Here is a 27118-nt window from a genome sequence, read left to right as displayed (position 1 = left end):
TTGTAAACACGTATAAAACACGATAACCAGAGAATATTCAATGCGATATTTTCCTGGTATTACATGCGCATTTAAAACTTTCCAGAATACGCATTATTTACGAATATTTGTTAGCCATTTTATCGTGTCAAACGCGCATTAAAAATAGACATCAGATGCGTATACAGACAGTATACAATACGACATCAGATGCGTAGACAGGTATACAATACGACGCCTACTGAGTATCAAACTCGCATTTAAACACGTATAAAACACGATAACCAGAGAATATTCAATACAATTTTATTAACTAATATGAATTCATAACATAATGATAATGACTAGCAGTAAGCAACCCATAATACGGGTTATGAGTTATTAAATCATTAATAACAATAAAAGCACATTAATAACTTGATATATTATCTAAAAAATTAAATACAAATTTATCTATAAATATTTTAACTTTGACTCCCTTTCAGTAACGTCATTGCTTATAGTTAACGACGAAGACCGCATTAACATCAGTTGAGTTCTTTTTAAAATCTGTCACAACACAGGTACCAGAAACGGAAAGCCTGAAAATACCTAAAAAATAAAATTAAAAAAAAAATTACAATTTTAAATTACAAAAGTACTATTTGCATTGTATTGTTAGTAGAATTAGGACAATAGTAACAGAAAATATATATTCCGTGACTACAGAATAATTAAAAAAGATTATAAAAAGGCTAGACAACACAATGTAGTAACACTGGCAAATAACACCACAACTTAATAAAATATTTTATTAACTTAAATACTTGGACTGAAAAGATTTTATTTATTACAATATTTGAACAATCGAGGGACAATTATAGTTAAACAATTTAAACAATTATACCATAAAATAGCAAGCAAATCGTAAAATATTTCTTAGAAATGATCTATTTTTTTCATTTGACTACTATTTTCAAGTTGCCTATAAGCATTTACATTAATAACTTTGTTGAGCCTAATACTATCTATTTCAATTTAACTATTATCATTAAACATATTACCAGTAATCTTACTATTGTTGCAACTGAATAAATGAACGTAAAAGAATCTTACAAATTGTGATCTTTTCTAATCAAAGACTTTATTTAAACTTAAGATTTATTGAAATCCATATCTTTTTACATGTTTACATACATTAGTCGTTTATCAAAAATATTAAACAACATTTATTTACATCAAGTATTTTTAATTAAAAAAGAATCTTGACTACAATGCACAAAAATATTTTTACCTTAATGCATAAAAATAATAAATGCACAATCTTGTATAAAAAAATGAAGCAATGCCAATCAGTATATTTTACTCTAAATTAATTATTTAAATATATATATATATATATATATATATATATATATATATATATATATATATATATATATATATATATATATATATATATATATATATATATATATATATATATAGGGGAACATGGGGTAAAATGACGAATGGGGCAAGATGACAACCTACAGTTATCTCTTAAGCAAAACTAAATATAACAGTTGACTTTAGCTGAAAGGGAAGTAGATTAATTTTACTAGATTTATCAATGGTTTCTTTTTAAATATTATTTTTGTGACGAAAGCTAAGTATTAAAAAAGTTTTTCTGACATTGAGAAAAAAACTTATTATCCTCGTTTGACTTGATTTATTACATCGCTACATCACCAGCTAAAGGTAAATTTTATTTTTTGGACAGACTAGGATACAGGCGTTTTTCGAAACAGTCGTCATCTTGCCCCATGTTCCCCTATATATCTATTCACATACCTTTAAAAAGTGGTATTACACTTTACACAATGAAATATGGAAATACATCATCATTTTTTTCAACTACTTTCAAAGAAATTTATTTATTTTTTCTAGTCTGTTATTTTTTCTAAGAAAGAATAATTATAAAGATACAGAGAAATATAAAATATACTGAAATATAGGCAGATTTATGTTTATAAACTTTTGTGTCAACAAATTACAGTCAACTGACTGTAATGTTAAATACATAAAATATATATCAAATATAACATATATCAAATATCAAATAAATCCAATATAAAATAAAACAAAATAGTAAACTTACTCAAATCAGTATCAGTTATACCGTGTGAAGTAACTAAAAAACACTTCAGTTCTTTTCAATTGCTTTAAAAAATAACTTTCAGCTCTTTCCAATTGCACTAAAAAGAAAAAAAAAACTTACTTAGATAAGTTGGCAAGTTCTTAAGAATCTGAAAACAAATAAGTAAAAAAACAAAGAACAAACAAACATTTATTTGTTAAAACTACTATATTTAAACAAATTAAATTTAAAAAAGTGTAACGCCAATTCTCCTTAAAGGCTAAAAAAAAACTTTCAGCTCAAATTTGCTTGCATACCTTGCTTGTAAAACCATGTGAATAAGAAACACATTTAGAAAAGCCTAGAAACTACTTAAAGATGACATATGCGAAATTGAAGTTTGAACGTTGACTGGACTAATTATTAGCAGATGTTTTAAAAAAATTCATAAAAATTTACATATATTCGTTCTTTTATATTGCATAAATCCATCATATGATAAATCTGAAATAAAAAAATGTAATGGATAAGTAAATACAAAGAAAAACATCATATATGAATCACAAATCAATATAACAGATAGAGATAAGATGTCATGATAAGAGAGTAGTAGTTGTTAAGTATTGTTATTTCATGTTAGCTTTTAGAAAACAATTCATGTTGGTATGTCATGGTTCTAAAAATTCAAATTAAGATATAAACAAAATGTATATGCGGCAATATAAACAAAATGTATAAGATATAAACAAAATGTATATGACTTTTCTTGAGTGGCTTTTAGTGAATGATTAAAAGCAGTGACTTTCAATAATAAAACCACTTATAATTTTTAACAATAGACACCAACATAAAGGTAAGCCAAATGTAACAACATTAGTAACATAAATAACAACTTTATGCAAAATCTTGCTCAACACGTTTGCCAAGTCACACACTTTGAAAACATGGTCCATAAATATTATAAGAAGTGTTTATATATGTTATATAAATTTAAATAAATATATTGTGTTTTATAGTTAGTATATATGTTTATATTATGTTGTTTCTATGTCATGGAAACAACATAATATAAACATAAATACTAACTATAAAACACAATATATTTATTTAAATTTGTATAACATATATAAACACTTCTTATAATATTTATATACACAATAGATACATTTTATACTATTTTAAAAATTCATTTATAAAACAATTATATAACACATATTACCACATACATATATTTATCAAAAACTTTTTAATTTTGAACATAATATAAACACATATGCAAACTATAAACATATATAACTTGAATTGTGTGAACAAAAAATTTAAAAATAACATGAAAATATCTAAAAAGGTTCATATATATTTATATATAAAGACATATATCTCGTAATAAAATAATAAAATTTAAATAAATATATTGTGTTTTATAGTTAGTATATATGTTTATATTATGTTGTTTCTATGTCATGGAAACAACATAATATAAACATATATACTAACTATAAAACACAATATATTTATTTAAATTTGTAACACATATATAAACACTTCTTATAATATTTATATACACAATAGATACATTTTATACTATTTTAAAAATTCATTTATAAAACAATTATATAACACATATTACCACATACATATATTTATCAAAAACTTTTTAATTTTGAACATAATATAAACACATATGCAAACTATAAACATATATAACTTGAATTGTGTGAACAAAAAATTTAAAAATAACATGAAAATATCTAAAAAGGTTCATATATATTTATATATAAAGACATATATTTCGTAATAAAATATCAAATTATAATCATATCTAACTTAAATCAAATACTTATTGAATAAAGAACAAAAAACAGATAAAAGAACTGCAATCCTAATAACAAAATTTAACGTTTAGCAACAATTAAAGTGTCAGTGTTGGCTCAAAATTTTAACTTATTTTTTTAAATTTTTTAAAACAGAACAAAAAAGGTAATAGCATAACAGAAATGTCAATAAAATAGCATGCGCTTTAAAAGCAAAGATTTTCGTTTTTCCCCTTATTTGTTAATATTTGATCAAAATCGGATTCGATATCATATCCGATTTTGATCAAATATTATAAATACGTATTTTTGATAAATAAGTGGTATAGAACTCGAGTTCGAAACTTAAAACTAAATGCGCATTTTTCTGGTATCAATGGCGGTATGTTATACGTGATCAATACTCAGAGTATTTACAATACTAGATATGCCGACTGGGTAGTTTATCAAAGAATTTAATGAAAGATCAATGTAAAAATATCGGAAAATCATATTCAGGTAAAAAATTAGATTTGTCACTAAAAAAAGGTGTATACCCATATGATTGGGTTGATTCTATAAATAAATTTTCTGAAGCTCAATTACCACCAAAAGAATCGTTCTTTTCAATATTAAATGATAAAGATATAACTGATGATGATTACTCACATGCGCAAAATGTATAAAATGAGTTTAGTTGTAAAGCATTTAGAGATTACCATAATTTTTACATTGTTTCAGATGTGCTGCTACTAACTGATGTATTTGAAAATGTGAGAGATGTTTGTATTAATTGTTATAAATTAGATCCTGCTTGGTATTATACATCACCAGGATTAGCTTGGGATGCAGCATTAAAGAAAACGAAAATAAAATTAGAATTTCTGAGGGATTATGATATGATATTGATGATAAACCAAGGAATAAGAGGTGGAATTAGTATGATATTTAATAGATTAGAAACTTCTAATAATAAGTATATGAATGATAAGTATGATCAAAGGAAACAATCAACATACATACAGTATCTAGATGCTAATAATTTATATGGGTGGGCAATGAGTAAGCCATTTCCTACACATGGTTTGATATTGATGGATGAAAACAAGTTAACAAACTGGAAATCAATTTCCTGTATACTAGAAGTTGATTTAGATTACCCTTAAAATCTACATGATGATCATAATGATTATCCACTTGCACCCGAAAGAATAACCGTTGATAAAATTGAAAAATTAGTTGAATCTAACTTGAATATTAAGAAAAATTATATTGTTCATTATGAAAATCTTAAATTGTATGAAAGATTACGATAAAAGATTATAAAAATTCATAGAGGTATAAAGTTTGAAGAAAGAGCATGGTTAAATGAATACATTGAACTAAATACAAAACTAAGAACTAAAGCAACTAATGATTTCGAAAAAGACTTTTTTAAACTAATAAATAATTCAGTATTTGGAAAAACAATGGAGAATATTGAAAACAGAGTTAATATTAAATTGGTTGCAAACAGAGATGAAGCTGTTAAATTAGCATTTAAACCAAACTATGAAAGTAGAACAATATTTGATGAAAATTTAATAACAATAAATAAGAAAAGAACAAAATTACTTTATAACAATTTACTTAGGTATGTGTATATTAGATTTAAGTAAAACACTAATGTATGAATTTTACTATGATTACATAAAGAATAAATATTCTGATTGAGCAAAACTATTATTCACAGATGCAAATTCTTTAGCATACGAAATAAAAACAAAAGATTTTTATGCAGATATTTCGGATGATTTTGAAAGCAAATTTGATACAAGTGAATTTGACCTAAAGCACACAGCAATTAATAATGTAGATTTTAAAGTTGGTGCTAATAAGAAAGTAATAGGAATGTTTAAGGGTGAAACAGCAGGAGCGCAAATTGAAGAACTTATAGGACTCAGATCAAAGTTGTATTCTTACAAAGAACACGGAAAAGATAACAAAAAATGTAAGGGGTAAAAAAAAATATTGTTAAAAAATATATAACACACGAAGACTAGAAAGATTGTTTATTAAATAAAAGGCATTATATTTGGAAAATGAATGTAATAAGATCCCATTTACATGAAGTTTACACAGAAGAGGTCAATAAAATAGCATTAAGCTCAGAAGACGATAAAGAGTTATTTTAGAAGATGGTATACACACATTAGCATATGGGCACTACAAAATAAAAGAAGAAAAAAAACAATAATTTATAAGTAAAAATGGAAAAGAATAATAAAAATTTTCATAAACTTATCAATATTGAAGGAATAATTTCACCAAATGAGCCGCTAACAAACTTTCAATTGATCAAAGCAGCAAAAAAACTACAAAAAGAACATTTTAAAGGTGTATTTGTAAGAGATGAATTATCTAAAAATACACACAAAAAAAAAGAATGTGGAATATTAAATACAGGAAATTCAAGTACGCAGGGATTTCATTGGATTTGCTGGTACAAAGACAGAAATAAAAAACTAAGTTTTGACTCTTTCTGCGCAACCACCACCAGTTGAAATTGTCTATTATTTAAAAAGTCCAGTTTATTATAACAGTGAAAGAGTTCAGTTTGGAAATACCTCATTCTGTGGACACTTGTGTCTATATGTTTTAAAAAAACTTGATGAAGGAAGTGATTTTCAGAATATTATTAATAATCTAAGGTAAAAAAAAAATTCTATATATATAAAAATGACTGTTGATAAATTCGGACGCAATAATAATTCAGCTGCAAATTAAGTAGCAAATGGTTTAACAACATCTCAAGCTACTAACTTGTTTATTAGGAGAGATGTACAAAATAATGCCACTAGTAATGTCATCATGAATTCTAATAAATTGATAAATGTAGCAGAACCTACTAACTCAAATGCTACAAAAAAATATGTTGATAATATAATACCTAATCCCAGCAGTTTAAAAGTAATACCAAATTCAAGATTAATATGAATGGGAGTAAAATCACAGACCTTTTCACCACATTCAGGTGCTGATGGATTAGCAATTTTTATTCAAAATGGCGGTCCTGGTATTCTCAGAAAACTATGGTTAGCAATTACAGGAACAAGTGCTACTGGAACTATATCAGGTAACGTATTTATTAAAATATCCGCAGATAATACACTTTGCATAGGAAATTCTTCTTCTTCTACATCTATTAACGGAATAAATGGTATAGGTTTAAACACTTTTTTATTTTCTTTACTTGATGGACCATATTATGCAAACTCTTTACAAGGTTGTAATCTATCTACTAATACTGGATTAGGCGGATACTTTACACTTGATTTACCATTTAAAGTCAATCTAGCAATTAAATTGCTTAATAAAATTGGTAATACACTAACATATTGGCTACAGCCTTTTATTACATTAAGCCCATCAATACCACAATCAATGTCATCTCTTAAATTATACTCATTAACATTTAGATATTTGAATACAGTTTATGGTAGAGAATATATATTATTGGATACTGTAGGTAATAATAATGGTGTTTACTTAAAATATGCTAGATTTCATGTTGTTGGTGCCTCTGGAAATCGGTGGGAATTGAGAGTTCGCATGTATGACGCACTCAATTCTCCTGTAAATACTAACTCTGTTATACAACCTTGGACATCATATAACTATAGTAATTATACAATATTTCCTGGTTATGATGATAATAGTTCATGTTTTATTGCTCATCTGGTTTAGAAAATGTTTATCTTTTTTCATGGAACGGTGCTAATGTAGTTTCATTTAATAATACATCATCTGGACTATTGTATCAATCAAAAGCAACAATTGATTCTACAGCTACTATCTCATTTTACGCAAATTATACCGATTTTATGCCTAGCGTTACTAATGGAAGAAGATTAGTGGTTACAACTCTGGGGATGAGCAAATCGAACAATCTGGAAGTTTTTATGCTTTAAAAGAACAATTTTACTATTACGCTCAACTTAAAAAAATTGACTTAAAATTTTTATAAAATAATTTTTTTATAAAAAATTAAAAAAATTAAAAATTAAAAATTAAAAAATAATAATAATGAAAAAAAATAATAAAAAAATAAAAATTTTTATAAAAATATTTTTGGCTCAGAAATTATGTTTGAAAAATCAACCATAATTTTTTTGTACAATAGCATAATTTATGGTTTTAATGTAACCATAATATATTAATATATTATGGTTGTAAAATAGCCATAAATTATTTGGCACAGAATCTGCCTTTTCTACTACTACAGCAAAATTTATTTTTTAAATATATGTTTTGCTATTCATGTAAAAAATAAGTTACAAAGCAACGTTTAGATTACAAAATTAAAATACAAAAAGAAAAAGGAATTAAAGATGATACGGACGGTTGAAGTCAACACAACGCTTTTATAGAATTAAAATTTAAATACAAATTATACGAGCTTTAATCAAATATATTTAATACATGCAAGTTATAGCATGTTAAATACAGTTAATATATGAGTTATAGCAGTATATAACATATACAGTTATAAACAAAATAGTTATAAATGAAAAGATCCCACCACCTAAAATTTATAGCGAAAATTTGTTTATTTTTTACCTTGTTGTTAAAGGTGTAAACCAGCACAATCGTTAGCAGTAATTACGCAACAAATAATAATTGTTTAATAGAGAATGCAACGTATCTTGGATTAAGGCGTGAGTTTGGTGGCCGAAAAACATCGACTTTGTGAGCTTCAAAATGGTTACCCTATAAGAAATAAGTTAGCGACTATCTAGCATTAAACTAGCTTTATAGCAATTTTTGAGCGATTTATTTTCAATAACGTTACGAGTTGTCGCTTGCTAATTGCTAGCTTATTTATCTAGCGATATTCGTGGACTATTTGCTATCTATTGTTACGAATTGCTAATTATTGTTGCGAATATCGCTAGCTAGTCGATAGTCAATTTACCACCGGGTAACTTGCGCATCGTCTAAGAACATGACACGTCGCCACATTTTACTAGATCAAACTTGGCGATCTTTGCGAAATTTGATGTAATCAAGAATATTTTTCAAGATAAGCAAGATAGCACAGTGAATTGCAGCACAGTGAAATTAAAGGCAGTTAAGTAAGAATTTGTGAGCTTGAAATCTGTATAGCCTTTAGAGACAAATGATATTACATGTTGTTAGTTTTTGGAATGTTAATTTATAACCTTTCATTAGTTTTTCATTGCTTTTGCACGTTAAGCAAGTGAGGTTGTAGCCGTACTCTAATATAAGAATGATTGAATTACAGATGATTTTAATGAATATAAAGTATATAAGATATTTTTTATTGGTTTTTAATTACACAATCATCCACGGAACGTGTGATTGTTTAGTGTATTCCCAGCACGCATATTTTGCATTTATTTGTAATTAGCAATGATAATTATGAATTTAACTTTTCGGTCGTATTTGCACAATTATAAAAAATAAAAATAAAAAATTTAAATTGCTTTACTAGGGTAGTTTTGTAAGCGTAATTTTATTAATTTAGATTTGCGTGTGTTAGCCAAAATAATATTAGCGTACGAAAGATGAGTGATTAACGTGACTGAAGTAAAACTGTTTTGCGATTTTTAATTAAGAAAGGATCTTGATTTATACAATACACTTATTACGGAGGCTATTTTTGTTTTAATGAGACCAATATGGTTTCTCCATGATAGATTCTTATTAAAATAAAAACTCATGAAATATTTAAATATTTTTCTCGCTTAATTTTATTTTTAATGATTATTAGTTTTTGCAATTTTATTGGAAGATCAAGTGAGTGTATTATTTTATGGAAATAATGAAGCTAGTTGTTTGACAATCAATGATAATCTATTTGCTTTAAAACATTGGTTTAAAATTCTATGTAACTTATTATAGGACACTGCAGTTATAAAAAAAATTAGGTAAAAATATAGAATAGGTTATTTTAGCATTTCAATAGAAACATAAGATCGGGTATACTCATAACGTAAGACATCATATCTGTCACTTGACGTTCAACTGTATGGAAACCAACCTTAAGCATTTGGGTGCTTAAAACGTCATAAAATGAGCAATCCCGGTTATCCGGATAAGTATATTAATATAAGAATACAAAGTGCAAAGCTGCAGGATAAAAACATTTTATTTCGTTAGTCACTAACTTAGTCTAAGTTAGTGTATATTATACGATTTTTTATTTATTTATTTATTATTATTATTTTTTTCTATAAAATATTTATTTTATATATGCATGTATTTATTTATAATAACAATAATATTAGTGATAATAATAAAAGTAATAATGATTAATTTACAATCTATTATAATTATACTTATTAAAATATTCATGTTTTATAATAAACATTTTCCCGATGGACACTCGTTGATATACTTTTTTGATATTTATTTAAAATGTTTGTATTTTATTTATTCGTTTTAAGTATTTTTATCTTATATTTTGATATAAATGTGTGCTTTGTTTTAACTATTTTTAAATTAAAGCTCGAGACATTTTTCTTGATTAAACTTAAAATCACTTTAAGAAAAAAAAATCTTTTATTACTAAAGTTAATAATAAATATCTAAGTGGATTAACTAAGGTGCTAAAACACCTATCATTCCTTCGTTGATACAAGTTTGAAAGGGCTATAAATGAAAATTTAAAATTACAAGTTATAAGGTCTTTATTGGTAGCTTGTAAGCTTTTCTTTTAATTTACTATTTAGTTTATAAAGTTCATTCCTTTTAAAAAACAAGACTTTTATCTGCCTCATATATACGTATACTCAATAATATTGAAACAGTTAATAATATGGGGGCAGTTAATTTAATATAGAAACTAATATTTATAGAATCAAAATCATTGAAAAAGAATGAAATTAACCAGACTCAGTATTGAAAATATTAATTGTTAGTAAATGTCATCATATTCTTATTATTGATGGCATTAAATAACAGTAAAAAATAATTTCAATATTATTGACAATATTAAATATCACAAATTTGACTGGTTTATTTAATGGTTTTAATTATATAAATGCTAGTTTGTATAATTTAAAAGTATCGGATGTGTTTTCAGACACATCCAATACTTTTAAATATTAGCATTTTTGTTCTTATATGTTAATAATGTTTGTAAATGTTTACTTAGTATTAACTGATTTACTTTTTTAAAGTATCCTTGAACTTTGTTTAAAAGTATTGTATTAGTTGATTGAATAAGAATTTGACTAAAATAACCACTTTAACATAAAATTAGGGAAAAATTTATTCCTCTTTTTTTAGATTGCTCTCTAATATGTTTAAATGATTCTATGCATGATTTTCTTATTATTTATTTAATAAAATTACTATTGCTATTTACTAAAATTATTATATATATTTTCTAATATTATTATTTACTAAAAGAAGTGGTTTATCTAAAGTGAGATTTTTAGTGAAGTTACTGAATTATATAGTTAATTGCAAATATTTAATTAATAATTAAGTTTTAAAAATTGGTTTTATTAAATTTTGAATGCGTTTGAAAAGCAAGACCATATAATTTTTTTTTTTTATAAAATGGCAATATTCAACTTATTAGTATTTTTTAAGATGCAAAAGTTTAAATTGTCAATAAAATTTGATAATTGTTGCATGATGGTTTAGGCAACTTTTAGTTTTCCAAATGTTAAAATTTTGAAATGTTTGCAAACAACTGCAATTCTTACAAAAAATAGATTAAACCTTCAATTAAAACCTTAAAGATTAAAATATAAGATGATATGGTTTATAAAATGTATGAAGTATACTAGTTGTAGACTTTATTCATTTAAATTCTATACTTAAACCTAAAATATGAGATAATAACTTTACCTTTTATATAGGAGTAGAATATACAAGCTAAAGATATTATCTCATTTTTAGAACAGGAAACTATATGTAGACTTGATTCAATTAAAGTCTAAACTAAACCATTTTTGGTATTTATAAAAACTTAACATAGTTTCTTCAAGTCTTTTAATGAAACACTGCCAAATAATTATGGTGAAGTGAAGAATCATTAGTTATTATAGAATATTGAATTTCTAATTTGAATTTTACTTAAAAATCAATTAACTGCTTTGTAAAAAATAATATTTAATTTAGAAAAAAGCGGTAAATCATTTAATACTAACTTAAAAGCATCAGATAAATAATATTGCTCTAAGGGAATGTTTAAAAAAATATTAAAAGATTCTGAGGAATTTCAGTAAATAGAGAAACATTAACAATGCTTAAAAGAAGAATATAGCAACATTTCCCTAATACAACATTATCAATATCAGGAAAAATTGTTTGTTTAAAGTAAACTTTAATTTAAACCAACTCAAATAAAATCAAGATTTTATTTACTCTTTTTATAAAATTTACAAATCAGATAAAGAACAGATTTAAAAAATTTTATGTGGTGCGTGCTAAACCTTTTGAAGAACTGGATTCTTATTTAATGAAACTGTAATGTAAGAGAAGTATTTGTTATAAATTTATATATATCTTTATTCAGTCAGTTATATTTGGTTGTTTTTGTTAAAGTAAGCTTTTTATGTTAATGTGTTAAATATTTTTTTTAGTTTAAATATAATGATTTAATGAAAGTCAAGCATGTCTGTTTCTACCTACACATCTAGTAAAGGTGATGGTGACTTGCATCATCAACAAAATGACTATGCTAGGTTGCGCAACCAATGTTTAAATGCAATGAATGAACTAGAAATACTAAGAGCACGCCATGCTGAAATAATGAATCAATGCGAAAAAGCTGCACAAGAAGCTGAATATTTTAGAAAGCAGCACAAGGGTAATGTTTTTCTGATTTTTTAGGTAACTTAAATAAGGAACCAAAGAAAAAGGGTTCAACTCTTGTTAAGTCGACTCCTATTAAGTCAACTTGTTTCTCCATGTAGCGGCCTTGTTTGCCAAGGTTCATGTTTCAGAGTTATAGAGTTGAGAGAGAATTATAACCAGGGATGCGAAGTCCGAAAAGGACTCTGGCTTTAAATCTTTACTTTTTCCAAGCCTGTAGTGTCAAGAAGCTCTAAACATGATTGTTGACTTATGATCTGCTATAGGAAAAAAGTTCATGAGATTTAATGACTTAAAACTTATTGTTTTTAAGTCCGGAGTCCTGGAGTCCCTGCTGCCATTATACCTAAGAACTCCGGGTTCAAAAAATGGTAGTTCCTCTAACCTAAAAGTCTTATTTTTTTTCCTATTAGTAGTCCATAAACTTATTTATATTTTTACAGATTCTGGATACCAAAACCTAGCATTATGTAATCTGTTTGTGACTTTGAAATCCGGAGTTGTTTTTGGGACTCCGCATCCCTGATTATAACCACAAGTAGCCTCCTCATCTGTAGTGGCCTTATCGGCTTTGGGGAGGTGAATTAACAAAAAAAAAAAAAAAAGTCGAACTTTGGCTGATATGAGGTATTAGTTTGAGTTAGGGCAATTTTTCTATATTTTATGATAAAGTTTAAAAAATAAATATACATCATTATTTTAACAAAAATGTGAAAAATATTTAAGTGAAAGAAGCTACAAATTGAATTTATGCAGTACACTCAAAAGATGACATTAAAAAAAGTTAAGCAACACAATAAAATCCTTATTATTTAGTATTACAATTGCATCTAAAAGCTACCCATTTTTTATTGAGATATTGGTCAAAACTATAAAATAACTGTTTTTTTAACGTTGTTTTATTTTGATTTATATTGCAACAGTTTTATTTTAGCCCTATTTTATGTCTGATAACAATCTATTAGAATAGGTTGTTATCAGACATATTCTTATATTTTTTAGTTGTATTTAGATATGAATAGATTCATATCTAAATACAACTAAAAAATATAAAAAATATTATGAATAATAATTTAATAAAAACTTATAATATTAATAACAAAACAACTTGATAAAAAATTTTAATCAAGTTATTTCGATTTCCTAATTTTCAATACAAAAAGTTTAAGTTAATCGAAGAAATTTGCTGAAAGGGGATGAATAAATGGTTCGACTTAACAAAGCTCAAATTATCCTAGGTTCGACTTTACCTAAGATTTTTATAAATAATAAACGATCATTTTTTTTTACTAGTTTTTTATATAAAATAATAAATAATATATTTGGTTGTTTTCACTACCCCAATTGAAATAGTTTACACTTCAGTTGAATTTTCCATATTGTGCATTTAAACCAGATAGTTTATTTCCTGATGAACTTTTGTTATTGATGCTCCAAAATGCTTGTGGCCTTGTGCATTGTTAGTTTACTTAACTTTTTTTTAACAATATTTTTAGAAGCCTTTTTATAACAATTTTTTAATTTTTAAATATATTTTTTTAAACAGAGCAATCTTGTTCATTATCTTTAGTATTTCGTCTTAATGTTGAAAACTGGGCAATTATAAAATAACAATTTTTCAGCCAAAAACAAATATTGTAAATACATTAATAAAAGAAACCATAGTATACTTTTATTTAGTTTCTTCTGTCATTACAAAATTTATTAATCAATTAATATATTTTAGAAATAAATAGCAAATTATTTTCTGATTTTCTTATGATATAAATATTTAGAAAAAATGTCAAATATAGCATAAACAATTTTAAAAGCTAAAAGACATGAAAATGAATAAAAGACATGAAAATGAATAAACTTTTAAGAGACCTTTATTATGGTTCAAATAAAGGTCTCTAAATTAATTTAGATATTTAGGTACTTAATACCTAAATATCTAAATTAATTTCAAAATGAAACCATTATTTCTTTAAATTCTATTTTATTATAGGTAATCAGTGGTGTTTATGTGGTCTGGACCCCTCCTCCCCCACACTCACTAGGGGGAGGGGGTTTGGGGTGGCACCAATCAAATTCAATTAACTTTTAGTAATTTAATTAACTTTTGTTAAATCCCTTTTAAGACCATTACATTGTATACTTGCTGGGAAATCTTGCACACATTTTTGATAGTTACTATGAAAATTTGAATCTTATGGTAAAAGCATGAAAAAATGCAATAAAGATCTAATGGCTTTAACTGTATATTCATTAGAAAATGAATTATGTATGTTTCATGCTAGAAAATAAATGCTTATACCTTTGTAAGTTGGTTGCTCTTTTTCCCCCTTTGATTGGTGCCACCCCTCTCCCCCTCTCCCCCTCACCTTAGTGAGTGGGGAAGGGAGGGGTCCAGACCACATAAACACCACTGATTACCTATAATAAAATAGAATTTAAAGAAATAATGGTTTCATTTTGAAATTAATTTAGATATTTAGGTATTAAGTACCTAAATATCTAAATTAATTTAGAGACCTTTATTTGAACCATAATGAAGGTCTCTAAAAAGTTACTGCCCCCTTTATTTGTGCTCCTATCTACTATAAAGATCAGATCAAGGAGAGGACAACTAACCATATCTTTCCTTTTATTAAAAATGACTTATAATTAGTTGCACCCTTTCCATAGGCCAGTTGGCAGATTAGAGGGACACTGGTTTCTAGTAACACATACAACCGTTGATGATTGAAAAATAGGGTGATTTAAAAATGCTGGCATTTTTGGTGTGGATTTGACAAGTTTATAATGTTTGCATTTTCAAATAGTTAGGCCTAATGGTCTTAAATGCTGTTAATCTTAGATCAAAACAAAGTGTTAGAAAAATTTACAAGCATCTCAAAATGGCTGAAAATTGGACTTTTTAAGCGAGTGGACATTTTGCTTTTAGATATATTTAAGCTATAAACTGCAACAAGCTGCCTATATTTTGCCCATTTATTGCAGACAGCAGTAGCTAATCAGAAAAGCTATCTGTATAGACTTGTGGATGAACAGAATAATGCTACAGTTAGTTTCATTTTGGCATATTTTAGCAATTTTATGATTTTTTCCAAAGTTCATAATTTTTTTCTAATTTAACACAAGTTAATAAAAACCATTTTTTTAAAGAGAGAACTATCCAGAAAATAGTTCTAGAAAAAATGAGACACTTGTTGAAAGTGAGAAAAAAGTTATACAGCTCTAAAGTAGTCTGTTTTGACCATTTGTAAATCAAGAGGGGCCACTGTGTCATGTTTGTAAGGCTATAATTTCCAAACCGTTGTACTTGGAAATCTGAAATTTCAAATTTAACCTATCTACATGATGTGCATCATGTAACAATATGTAAAAATCAGGAAAATCAGAGATGGTGAGCCACAGGCCATTGGTTGAAATATAATGATTTGACTCTAATATCAAACTTTAAAAAAAATGCAATATTAAATTTAATTATTTAATATTAAAAAATAAATAAAAGAAAATAAACATTCCCTTATAGTAATAATAAAAAAGCCATTAAATAACATTTAACTCGTTTTACGGTAAATAATATTATTGCTGTAATTTAAAAAAGTTAATGTCTTTAAGAAAGAAAAAAAATAAACAGAATTTTATGACGTCAAATATCGCATTAAACATTTTTTATTTAAAACAAGGGCTGTATATCAACAGCCCTTGTTTTAAACAAAAATATATACAGCCCTTGTTTTAAATGAAAAATGTTTAATGCGATATTTGACGTCATAAAATTCTCTTTATTATTTTTTTTCTTAGTCATTATCAGGAAGGTTTGAAAATTTGAACATTTAAAAAATGTGCTGAAAAAACTTCCAAGACTAAATATAAGAGGAAAAAAAAAAAAAAAATTAACTAGAATTAAAATACAAAAATTAAACATAATAAACTACAAAAAAAAGGAAACTAAGAAATTAAAACATGAAAATTATTTAAATCAAGTTTTTATTTACATTTAGAATATAACAAGTACAGATTTTTTATTCTTGCTTAACTCGCCTTTCAGACAAATTCCAGTCATTTGATCAATTACCTACTCTACTCATGTCTTGTTTCTGATACTAGTCAGTGCTCAGTTTCTCCACATTCACCCTTAGGTGCTAATCTGATAACAGTTTGATCTCTCTGTTTTTTCATCATCAGAATCCCCCAATCATCTTACCTTACAACTACCTTAAAGCTAACTGTAACTCTTTCCGTAATTTTCTTTGTGATGGCTCTTGGGTTGAAATCTTTTGTCTTTCTGCTGACAAATGTGCTTCTTATATAACTTCTTGGATTCAGGGTGGCATGAAATCTTTTATTCCTTTTCAATAATTCCAAGTCAAGCCTCACTCTTTTCCATGGTTTTTCTCTCATTTCGTTGCTATTATTATATTACCATTATTTCCATCACTGTGAACCACAGTGACCACCAGGTTTGAAGTCTCTCCACACCCAATTTTTTTTATTATTAAGAAAAAAAAAAACAGTAGTTAAGTAAGGGTATTGAGAACCTCCATAGAAATGGTTAAAATAAAAAATTTTACACATTTTGACTTTAGATTAAAAGGGGAGGGGCGGTACATGGGTAATATTATTGAAGTTTATATATTTCACATAATTTTACGAAAAAAAATTTATCACCTGTCTTGACCTAATTTTATTCTATACTTGTGTATACTTATATTATAAATGCATTAAAAAGTGTTTAAACATATGTTCTTTAACAGATAACATAGCAAAAAAGTTTAAGTAAAAAACAATAACAACAAAATATAAGAAATGCATTTAATGTGAACAAATATCCAGACTAAGCTTTAGAATACAAAAATTTTATCGATACTTAATCAACAGTGTCTTACGTTAAAATTCTTAAGAAGCAACACTTTTTGACGCTATTGTAGGTCAACAATATATTAACTTAAATTAAAGATATGTTAACTATTTGTTAAATGTTGAAAACTCAACAACACTTGACTTCAATTGTTTAGCATAGTCAGAGTGGTTTTGTCGCAATCTACAGACTTTGGTAATTCCTTTGAAGCCCATTTAATTCATAAAAATTTTTGTATTTAGCGTCATGGTAGTCTTTTGACAAATGAAAAATGTAATTAAACAAAGTTGGGTTTTTCTACTTTTTTTTAAAAAGTACGCTGTAGTACTTTTTTAACATACAATATAACAAGTTTATTTGTACTATTTTTCCAAACATCACAAAAAAAAATTTGTAAAAAGGAAAAATAATAAATTATTTTTATTTTATAGGAGCAACTTATTTTTTACAAATATCTTAATAATTTTTAGATATCTTACTTATATTTCTTTTGTTTTTAAATTAAAACAAATATTAAAGCCTTACTTACCAATCTTATGATTTTCATACAAGTATTTTACATTATATAGAATGTTATATATAAGGGCTCTTGTTTTTGTGCAAGAGAACGCAGTATTATACATTTTGAATCTTACTTAATTTCATTTAAACAATAGGAACTATTTTCTAACTTCATGACTCTGGTCATTTTTACGCTATAACGTTTTTTGTTCTCCCGTCGAAAAAAAGTATTTATTAACAATTAATTTCATTAACTGACAGTATTAATTATAGATATTTGATGAACTGTTAACTGTTTTTTTATTATAAAAATTTTTTAATTACGCTGATTTAATTTAAATTGTCAAAATGTCATAATGCGCGTTAAAAAACATATTATATTTAATATTTCCTAATTTATGTGTCGTATTTAGCATTTGTGTCTAAACATGAAAAATTAAAAAACTAACAAAATTGACAAATGATGACATTAGAATAATAAGGTTCTATCTGCTTTTTGTACTGTTAAAGTGATCCCAAAGTGCTAAGACTTGTTGTGTTTATTTTAAAGAGAATGATAAAGAAAATGTTTGGGCAGAATTTTTTAAAATAAAACAAAATAGTAAATATATATTAACAAAAACAAACTTTGTTGTTTTACTCAAAGCTCGCTATCTCCACAGTAGCGATTCACTCAAAGTCTTTAAAATATACGCTGCAATCAGACTTTATAATTTATTCAAGCGCGTTCCAAAGAGTTTTAGTAAATAACGTCATTGTAGAACGAATTTCGATAAGAAATCTTAAAAAAAATTTTTGTTAGCAAATTATAGATTTTTTTTTTCCATTATAGATTATTAAAGAATTTGTTTATTTACTTATCATTATATAAAAATTTGTTTTTTTTAATCATAAATTTAATTATAGAATTTTTTTTAGTTATTTTAAATTATTATTTTGTTATTTTTACGAAGTTCGCTTTAAAAATATTAATAAAATGTTTCAGACATTTTAAGCTTGTTTATTGCTATAAATTAATTTTGTGTTATATTTATTGTTTTTAAATTATTATTATCTGTATTAAGGTTCTGTTAAAAAAATTATTTTGTATTTTTTAACCTTATAAAAGTTTAATTAACAGCATTTAGAGATTGTTCATAAAGTACGTAGCTTGGGTGAGGGAGAGGGGTCTGCAAAGAGCGTATATGAGATGGAGGACAGGGGGGTCAATTATAAAAGTACGGGGACACTAATGTAAAAAAAATATCATAAAATATTGGGTAGGTAGGTTAAGAGCGTAGATAATTTTAGGGAGATGGAGGGTACTCAAAAAAACTATAGCAAAATGTAGAACGGGGGGGGGGGGGGGTAGAAGGGTCAAAATTCAGGCATACGTACATTATAGACGACCCCTTATTTGCTTAACTTTTTATCGGGTTACATATATTCTCAAAATACTTATTTAATCAAGGAAGATATATTTAATAAAATTTATTCTATAAAACATGTATTTTATTTTTAAAGTTAAATAATTATTGTTAAAGATTGCAAAAAAAGTGTAGTATTATCGAGTCAATTTTGAAATCATAATCGTTTAACGAATAACCTTTCATTGTCAATTTTGCTAGTTTTTTGATGAGAGAAATGTAAAATACTAACCAAATATGACATAATTTAGGAAATATTAAATATAATATGTTTTTTTAATGCGCACTTCAACTCAATAACAATTTTAATCGCCATCTGTCTTGAATTATTGCCATAAAACTTTATTTATTGCTTTAATTAGTAAAAAGCTGTCTGTAAATTGGTAAAGTTTAAACTATTAAAAGGCACAAAAAATATTCTTCAGTTTTAATTTGGTGGTTTAAAATATTAAATAGTAAATTTATAGCCGAAACTTATAATTAAATATTGCAGAGTTATTGGTTGTTCTAGTAATGAAAAATCGGGTTCTTATATATCCTTCTTTAAACTTCCTTCGGATCCAATTACTGCAGATTTATGGAAAAAGGCCATTGGATTAAATAACATCTCTAAGAATACTAGAGTATGTTCCTTTCATTTTGATGCTTCTTGTTTCGACAAGTTTAAAGAAGAAATGGTTAAATCAACTTCAAGAAGAAGATTTATTTTTTCCATAATCAGTTCCTTCCATATTTCTTGGTGGAAATAATTTGGCTAAGGTTAGTTGCTTTTTTAGTTCTATTGACTCAAATTGTGTTTTCTAGCTACATTAGTTTAAATAGTAATATTTCATAAGGGTCTTTTTTTACATATATACGTGAAATTGTTATTTTGTCACGTTGGTTTGACAAAGTTCTAGCTGTTTTTTTTATATTAGGAGAATAGCAAATAATCCTTTTTTTTCTTTTTTTTTTAATTGTCTAATTAAAAATATTTATATAAATTCTTTTTATTTATTTATGTATTTTTATACATCAATAAAAAAAAAAAAATACATGAACAAATAAAAAAACAATAACATAAATAATATTAATTAAATATTAAACAAAATTATACGCTTTTTTTTAATTCTCCTAATATAAAAAATTTAACTTAGAACCTTGTCAAACTAACGCGATGATTTACAACAATGATGTAATTGCTGTAAAATTAGTTATGAGGTTATATATATATATATATAAATAAATATATATATATATATATATATATATATATATATATATATATATATATATATATATATATATACATATATATAAAATTAGGGTTGGCATTCGGCGATGCCGACCAAATTGCTGACCTAAAAGTGTTTGAGGTCAGCAAAAAATAGTACTGCGATTTCAGTACAAATCACTATCTGATGATACAATGTAATTTGTAATGTTTATATCAAATGTATGTAGCAATGTTTTAGTTGCAGCCCTTTTTATAAGAAATTTTTAATTTTGTATGGGCACCATTTATTTTTTAGTTCTTATCCATTCATTCATTAATTTTATATTTAATTGTATAATTTTATATTTTTTCTTCATGTTTTAATATTACAATTGTATTTGTTTTTTATACTTTTTTTTTAATGGGTTTTTAAACACATTTTTAAAGCGGTGTTTTTTAGCGGTTTTGAGTGACAAACATGCGATCTTGTTACAGATTCTTTGCATTCTTGGTATTATTAATTGCTTACTATTTGTTATTTGGTATTTTATTTATTATTTATCAAATATAAAACAAAAACATGTTATTTAGTTATGAAGACAAAGAAAGCAATTTGTTTTCAAGTAAAGGAAGTTTGCCGTAAAAAAACAAACAGTCCTTAAGTTTGAATTTGGGCGGCACCCAAATATGGTCGGCGCTGTTGAAAACGGTCTAAAATAGCCCCTGGCTGTAAATATACATATTTCTTATATATGTATGTATGTATATTTATTTATATTATTAAACAAAGATGTTAGTGCAAATAACACTTTTAAAAGTTTGTGGCTATAAAAATAGTCGATGTTTTTAATTTTAAAATTTAAACCCTTCAATGTATTTCCATGCCTCTTCAACTTCAGTTATCTCTAAAGCACTTTGGTTTTCACTATCGAAATTCATGTAAATTCCATTATCATCTGGAAACCTGGCTCTAATTGCTGAAACAACACATGCCAGTAGAACTTTTCGATTATACCTTCCAAGTTTGCATTAGGTTAACCATGTAAATTGACGATAAGCGGCATATCTAAATGTTCTGCGCAAGAAATGGAGAAATTTGCTCAAATTTAACTAAAAAAAAAATTAATAAATAAAGCAAATTTATTTAGTAAACTAAGATAAAATTTTTAACAACAAACTTATATATATATAAATACTTATTAAAGGTTTCTTTAAATGAATCTGGCATCCAAGCTCCTTCCCTGTCATTCAGACTGGCCATTGATATCCATCACGGATATGGTTCAATGCAACCAGTCAAAAAAACTTTTATGCTCTGTTATGCATTAATGATCTTTTTTTGTACATAATGGCTATGTAAAGTAAAAAAAACTTTTTTTTACTTTACATAGCCATTATGTACAAAAAAAGTTAATGTTTGTTATTATTACTATTATTAATATTGCACACATCAGTTTATATTTTAAAGAATGTTACTTAATTTGTAATATCTAAGGCGATATTTGTTTCCTTTATTTCAACGCAACAAAGACATTCTTTTTCAAGTGGCATAGTTTTACAGTATCCACATTTACACCATTGTTCAGCGCCAACACTTAAACGGCTTAACTTTTACGTTTTAACAATATCAAAATTCAAATTTTCATAGCTGATATGATTGTCAACTATTTTGTTTCTTTTATCCATACAGATTTTTTTAAAGAGGTTCGAATCGGTATGAAGTTGACGACATTTTAATCGTTTAGTTATCAAAATCCAAATGCAAAATACAAAATTACCTTAATATTTATATGCAAATCATCAAAATTTATCAAATTCCACTAAATTGATATACTTATTAATATTTTCTAACTATAAATAAAAAAATTCGGCTAACTATAAAAAAAAGAATTTGGCTATTATCTCTAATAAATGATGTCGTTTACCAAAATTATTTATTAATTAAAAATTTAAAAATTTGTAAAATGTCATTTTGATAAGAGAACAAAAATGTCATAGCAGTAAACGGCTTCGATAAACTAAAAAAAGGTTCACATTGTTTACATAAAAAGAAAAAACGATTCAGAATATATAATAAGGTAATCAACGACTTTTTTGAATATTTATTTTATTTAAAAGTGTAATATAAAAGTCTTAATTTTATTTGGTTCTTGCGCTCTATAAAAAAACATTCTTATGTTTAGCTTCCGATAAAATTTATAGGAAAGTCATGCGATTAATAATAAGCGCTATTTTAAAAAATAAATAAGGAATTTGAGAGGGAATTGGGAATCGAAAGGAATTGCTACTGTGGAGATGCAAGCTTTGAGTAAAACAACAAAGTTTGTTTTTGTTGGTACACATACATTTTGTTTTACTTAAAAAAATTCTGCCCAAACATTTTTTTTTATCATTCTCTTTAAAATAAACACAACTTGTCTCGGCACTTTGGGGTATATATATATATACTCTCTTAAATTCTTAGAATTAAAAGTAAAAATTTGTTAAGTTCTTTAATTTAAAAGATCTAAATCAAATTTGTTAAATTTATTGTTTAGAATACTCAATTATTATTTATTAAGTAATATAAATTGGTATAAGACAAAATAGCATATCGGAAGATGAAGATAATAAGGTTCTATTTCCAAATTTTCATGGTAAAAAAATTTAATTTTCTGTTTTTAATTATAATATTATTTTTGTGTTCAAAGTTATATAATTTTAATATAATAATCTTATTATTATTTATATAACTTTAAAAGTTGTTAGTTTTTGTTTCTTCATTGTCAATTTCAACCTTATTTAATGTAGTTGGAATTAACAACTTATTTGTAAACAAGCAATTTAAAAAATTATGAAATCAATAATTTTAGATTAATTATAAAACATAAAGAACATGAAAAACATATATTCTATCAATATAAACAACAACAGCTGTAAAACATTTAAATAATTAAAAATCAAATATTAAATTCTCACAAAGTTACAAAATGGAGATAGAACCCTATTATTCTAACGTCACGAAATAAAAGTTTTCCTATAAACGCTACAATTTTGCAATCTTTAGTCATAATAATTACAATTTTGTAAATAAAACAAAATACGAAATACATGTTTTTCAAAATTAAATTAAATCAAATATATTCTCACATGGCTAAATAGGATAAATTTTGTGAATATATGAAAACACCTGATGAAAATTTTACTAAACAATAGACAATGTGAAGTCTGACTTTTTTGCGCAAAATTTGAGTAGTTTCGATTGTCAGACAAGAAAACTTTGTTTTTTCTCTAATATATTCTCCATACTATGAGTACAAATAGGTTCCTAGAGCTTTATCTTAGAATAAAACAACACAATATCGCATAATTTTAGGGGCTTTTTACTTATTGCTTAGTCGTTCTAAATAATAAATAAATTTAAATCAAGTTATAATATTTATTAATATTTTTAATATTTCAATATTTACAGTTGCAATATAATAAAAAAAAGATGTTTAATGTTGAACTTTTTATGAACATGATTATTTAAACTAAGTTTTTTCGTTTGACTTCTCGAACTTCATGTAAAGCAAATTCAGACGAAATATTGTCTAAACAAATTAGACAAAAATTAGGCAATAAACGAGCATAAAATATTTGAGGTTTTTAATATCTTTTAAATGTTAAAATTAGAAAATGACTAAACAATTTATGAAAAAATTTATGAATAAAAATAAATTAAAGTTTTTCCAGAGTTTTATTTGTCAAAAGTCTACCGTGATGTCAAATACTAAAACTTTAATGATTTAAATGCGCTTCAAAAGAATTACTGAAATCTGTAGATTACAACATAATTTAAAGACTCCAATTTTTCATGCAAAATAGAAGGCAAGCTTCGACTAAAACAACAAGATTAGTTTTTTTTCGTATGCATTCATTGTTTATTTTTAATCAGAAAAACTTGGTTCAAACCTTTTTTTTTTAACATTATCTTTAATATGAACACAATATGTGTTGAGAGTTTGGGATCCCTTTAATCCATGTTTTTTTTACTCACAATAAACAGATTCACCTGCTTGTTCTGAGTGAATTCCAAGTCCATTATCAGTATTGGTACTTTTTAGAAATGGTACAATATGGTTATTTGCAATATGAACTTTCCATGTTGTATTTAAAGCAATATTTTCAAACTAAGAATTAATATATTCCATTAAATTAGCATAAGTCGTTTTAAATTCCATAACAGCAGATACCATATCATCAATAATTTTTTCTCCAAAGGTAGCTTGCTTTACTTCTTTAAACTTTCTTAAACATTCGATAACTGGAAATAAATCAAGTTTTCCATGATCAGCAATATCATGATCATCTAACTTATCTAAAAGTTGGTTGGCATTATCGCCATTAAACCCAATGCCATGGCAATCTCTAAAAATATATATAATTTGAGTTTAACCATTGTTCAAAACCAGGCCATAGTTTTGGTAAAAGTTTTCCAGAAGTTGGCTCAGGTGCTGGAACTAAATTTTCTATAATTGTGTCTGTATTCTCTTCAAAACATAAAACTCTTGGATTAATTACATTTTTATAATCAGCCATTTTGGTTTTCCAGCTTCTACATATTTACTGTATTGATAATCAAAAGAACCAAGAGTTTGTTTTACTCCACCATCCAAAAGACTCTCTCCTCTACACAACAAACGACTATATTTTCCAGCATGGCTTGTAATGCCAAACATTGAGTTTTCAGACTTTAAATCAAATGCTACAGAATACTTAATATTTTGAAGATTAAGAGGATCAATTAATTTCCATTGTGTTCAGATATTCCTTCTACAATAGGAACAATAAAACAACGCTTCACTCGAGCATCATCAAAGTCAGGCTGGTTGCTAGTTTTATCATCCGGATTAAAAACATTCATTGTGATTTAAAAAAACCCTGACCAGAATCCATAGCAGCCTTTATAATTGTATAAAGAGAGTTAATATTTCTTTCCGTGATTATAACTTGTATAAATTCATCAATATCCTTTATATAAACCAATGATTTATTTACTATATCACCAACTTCAAAAAATTCTTCTTCTTTGCATAAAAAGTATTCATTTCAGCTTTAAAAGTTTCTAATTTTTCAAATATATTTCCTTCAATTTTACTTTGAAACCCAAAATTCTTTCTAAATAAAGAACACATTTTTTGGTTTTACACTGGGATAGTTTTAAACATTTTACAAGCTCCATAATTGTTCCGAAAGACATTTGATTTTGACTTGCATGATCACTTTTTTTGTCCATAGTTCCAGCTACAATAGTCAATGGTTTCCCATGAGTAGCAATTGTAAATTTTTCATCTTTAAAAATATTATCATTTTGCATTTTAGTTTTTAGGATACTTAAGCAACACGTTCTGCGCTTGCTGATCCCAATGCATATGCTGCATTAACTTAATTTTTTACAACTTGAACATTCCCGCAAAGGTGAATAATGTCTGAATTAACAATTCCACAACATTTTAAACACATCTTTTCATTTTTCTCTTTATTTAACTCAGAGGTAATAATTTTATTATCTTTTGATATTTCTAAAACATCTGAAGTTCTTCTGATAACGTGACGCTTTACCTAAACAAATAAATAATTCAGTATGATTTACTTTTTATGGTTTAGAGCAAAACTGAATTTCAATGACTTTGTAAATTGAAAAAGACAACTTAAATCCATTATTCTATTTATGTAAAACTATATAAACTAGTAATATAAATAATATAACACATTACTTATAAAGCATTTTAAATGCTAAAATAAGCTGCCTAAATAGCTTTTCTTTCAAATTTATGAAGGTTTATTGAGACACAGTTCTTTCTTTTTACAAAATTGATAAAAAACAAAACAATTTTATGTAATTAAACTCTTAGTCATAAATATAATTTTTAATTCAGATTAATAACTAAACTGTGAAATTTTAGCCACTTAATAAGGTATTTTGTATCATTTTTTTATACAATAAAGGTTTTTATAACAATTGCAACAAATAACTTTAGGATGGTTAACTAAACCTTGGTCATAGCTATTTCAAATAAATGTTTTTATTTTTTCTTCAATAGCTTTGGTTACTTTAAGAAGCTTTGATGATTTTCTACCAAAGGTTTTAAAACAAACAGCACATATATTGCTGACTTACATTTAATCACACTTTAAGTTGTTGTGCACCATAGATTGTTTAAAAACAAAAACAGCCAACAAATTAAAGTTATTTTGTTGAAAATGGTGAATAATTTATATAACTAAAAAGTATTAATTTTATTTTTTGATATTCATAAGTTTTTCCACTCAACTGGAGGTTTTAAGTATTCAATTATTTATTATTCTATATGTAACTAAGTATATATAAAATAAAATCTGGTGTGGGGAGATTTCAAGTCTGACAGTTAATGTAGTTCATAGTGCCATATCTATCACCAAAACATTTCTCCAGAAAACAGATGCTATTTACTATTGCTAGAA

At 25.6% G+C, this 27118-nt stretch overlaps 1 protein-coding gene and 1 long non-coding RNA gene across 5 annotated transcripts in view; one reads left to right on the top strand and one right to left on the bottom strand.

Annotated features, from left to right (window-relative positions):
- Positions 1–384: 384 nt before the first annotated feature.
- LOC136079763 (uncharacterized) lies at positions 385–3105 on the bottom strand. Of its 4 annotated transcripts, XR_010638191.1 has the most exons (5): positions 2395–3105; positions 2099–2195; positions 1792–1900; positions 1253–1325; positions 385–570 (listed from the first exon to the last, which is right to left on the bottom strand). It is a non-coding gene; the product is annotated as an uncharacterized LOC136079763 (long non-coding RNA). The 4 variants fall into 4 exon arrangements; XR_010638189.1 differs by lacking the exon at positions 1253–1325; XR_010638190.1 differs by lacking the exon at positions 1792–1900.
- A 9165-nt stretch (positions 3106–12270) lies between these two features.
- The window catches only part of LOC101241087 (disks large homolog 5), a 61553-nt gene continuing 46705 nt past the window's right edge, over positions 12271–27118 (top strand). The window contains exons 1-2 of the mRNA XM_065796093.1: positions 12271–12359; positions 12471–12697. Coding sequence (XP_065652165.1) covers positions 12502–12697 — 196 coding nt within the window. The 5' untranslated portion in view covers positions 12271–12359; positions 12471–12501. The remainder of the gene's footprint in view (positions 12360–12470; positions 12698–27118) is intronic.

Source organism: Hydra vulgaris, chromosome 04 (genome assembly GCF_038396675.1).
Source record: "Hydra vulgaris chromosome 04, alternate assembly HydraT2T_AEP".
Classification (NCBI taxonomy): domain Eukaryota; kingdom Metazoa; phylum Cnidaria; class Hydrozoa; order Anthoathecata; family Hydridae; genus Hydra; species Hydra vulgaris.
Note: the sequence above shows the minus strand (reverse complement) of the source record. Positions and strands in the feature narration are given on the sequence as shown.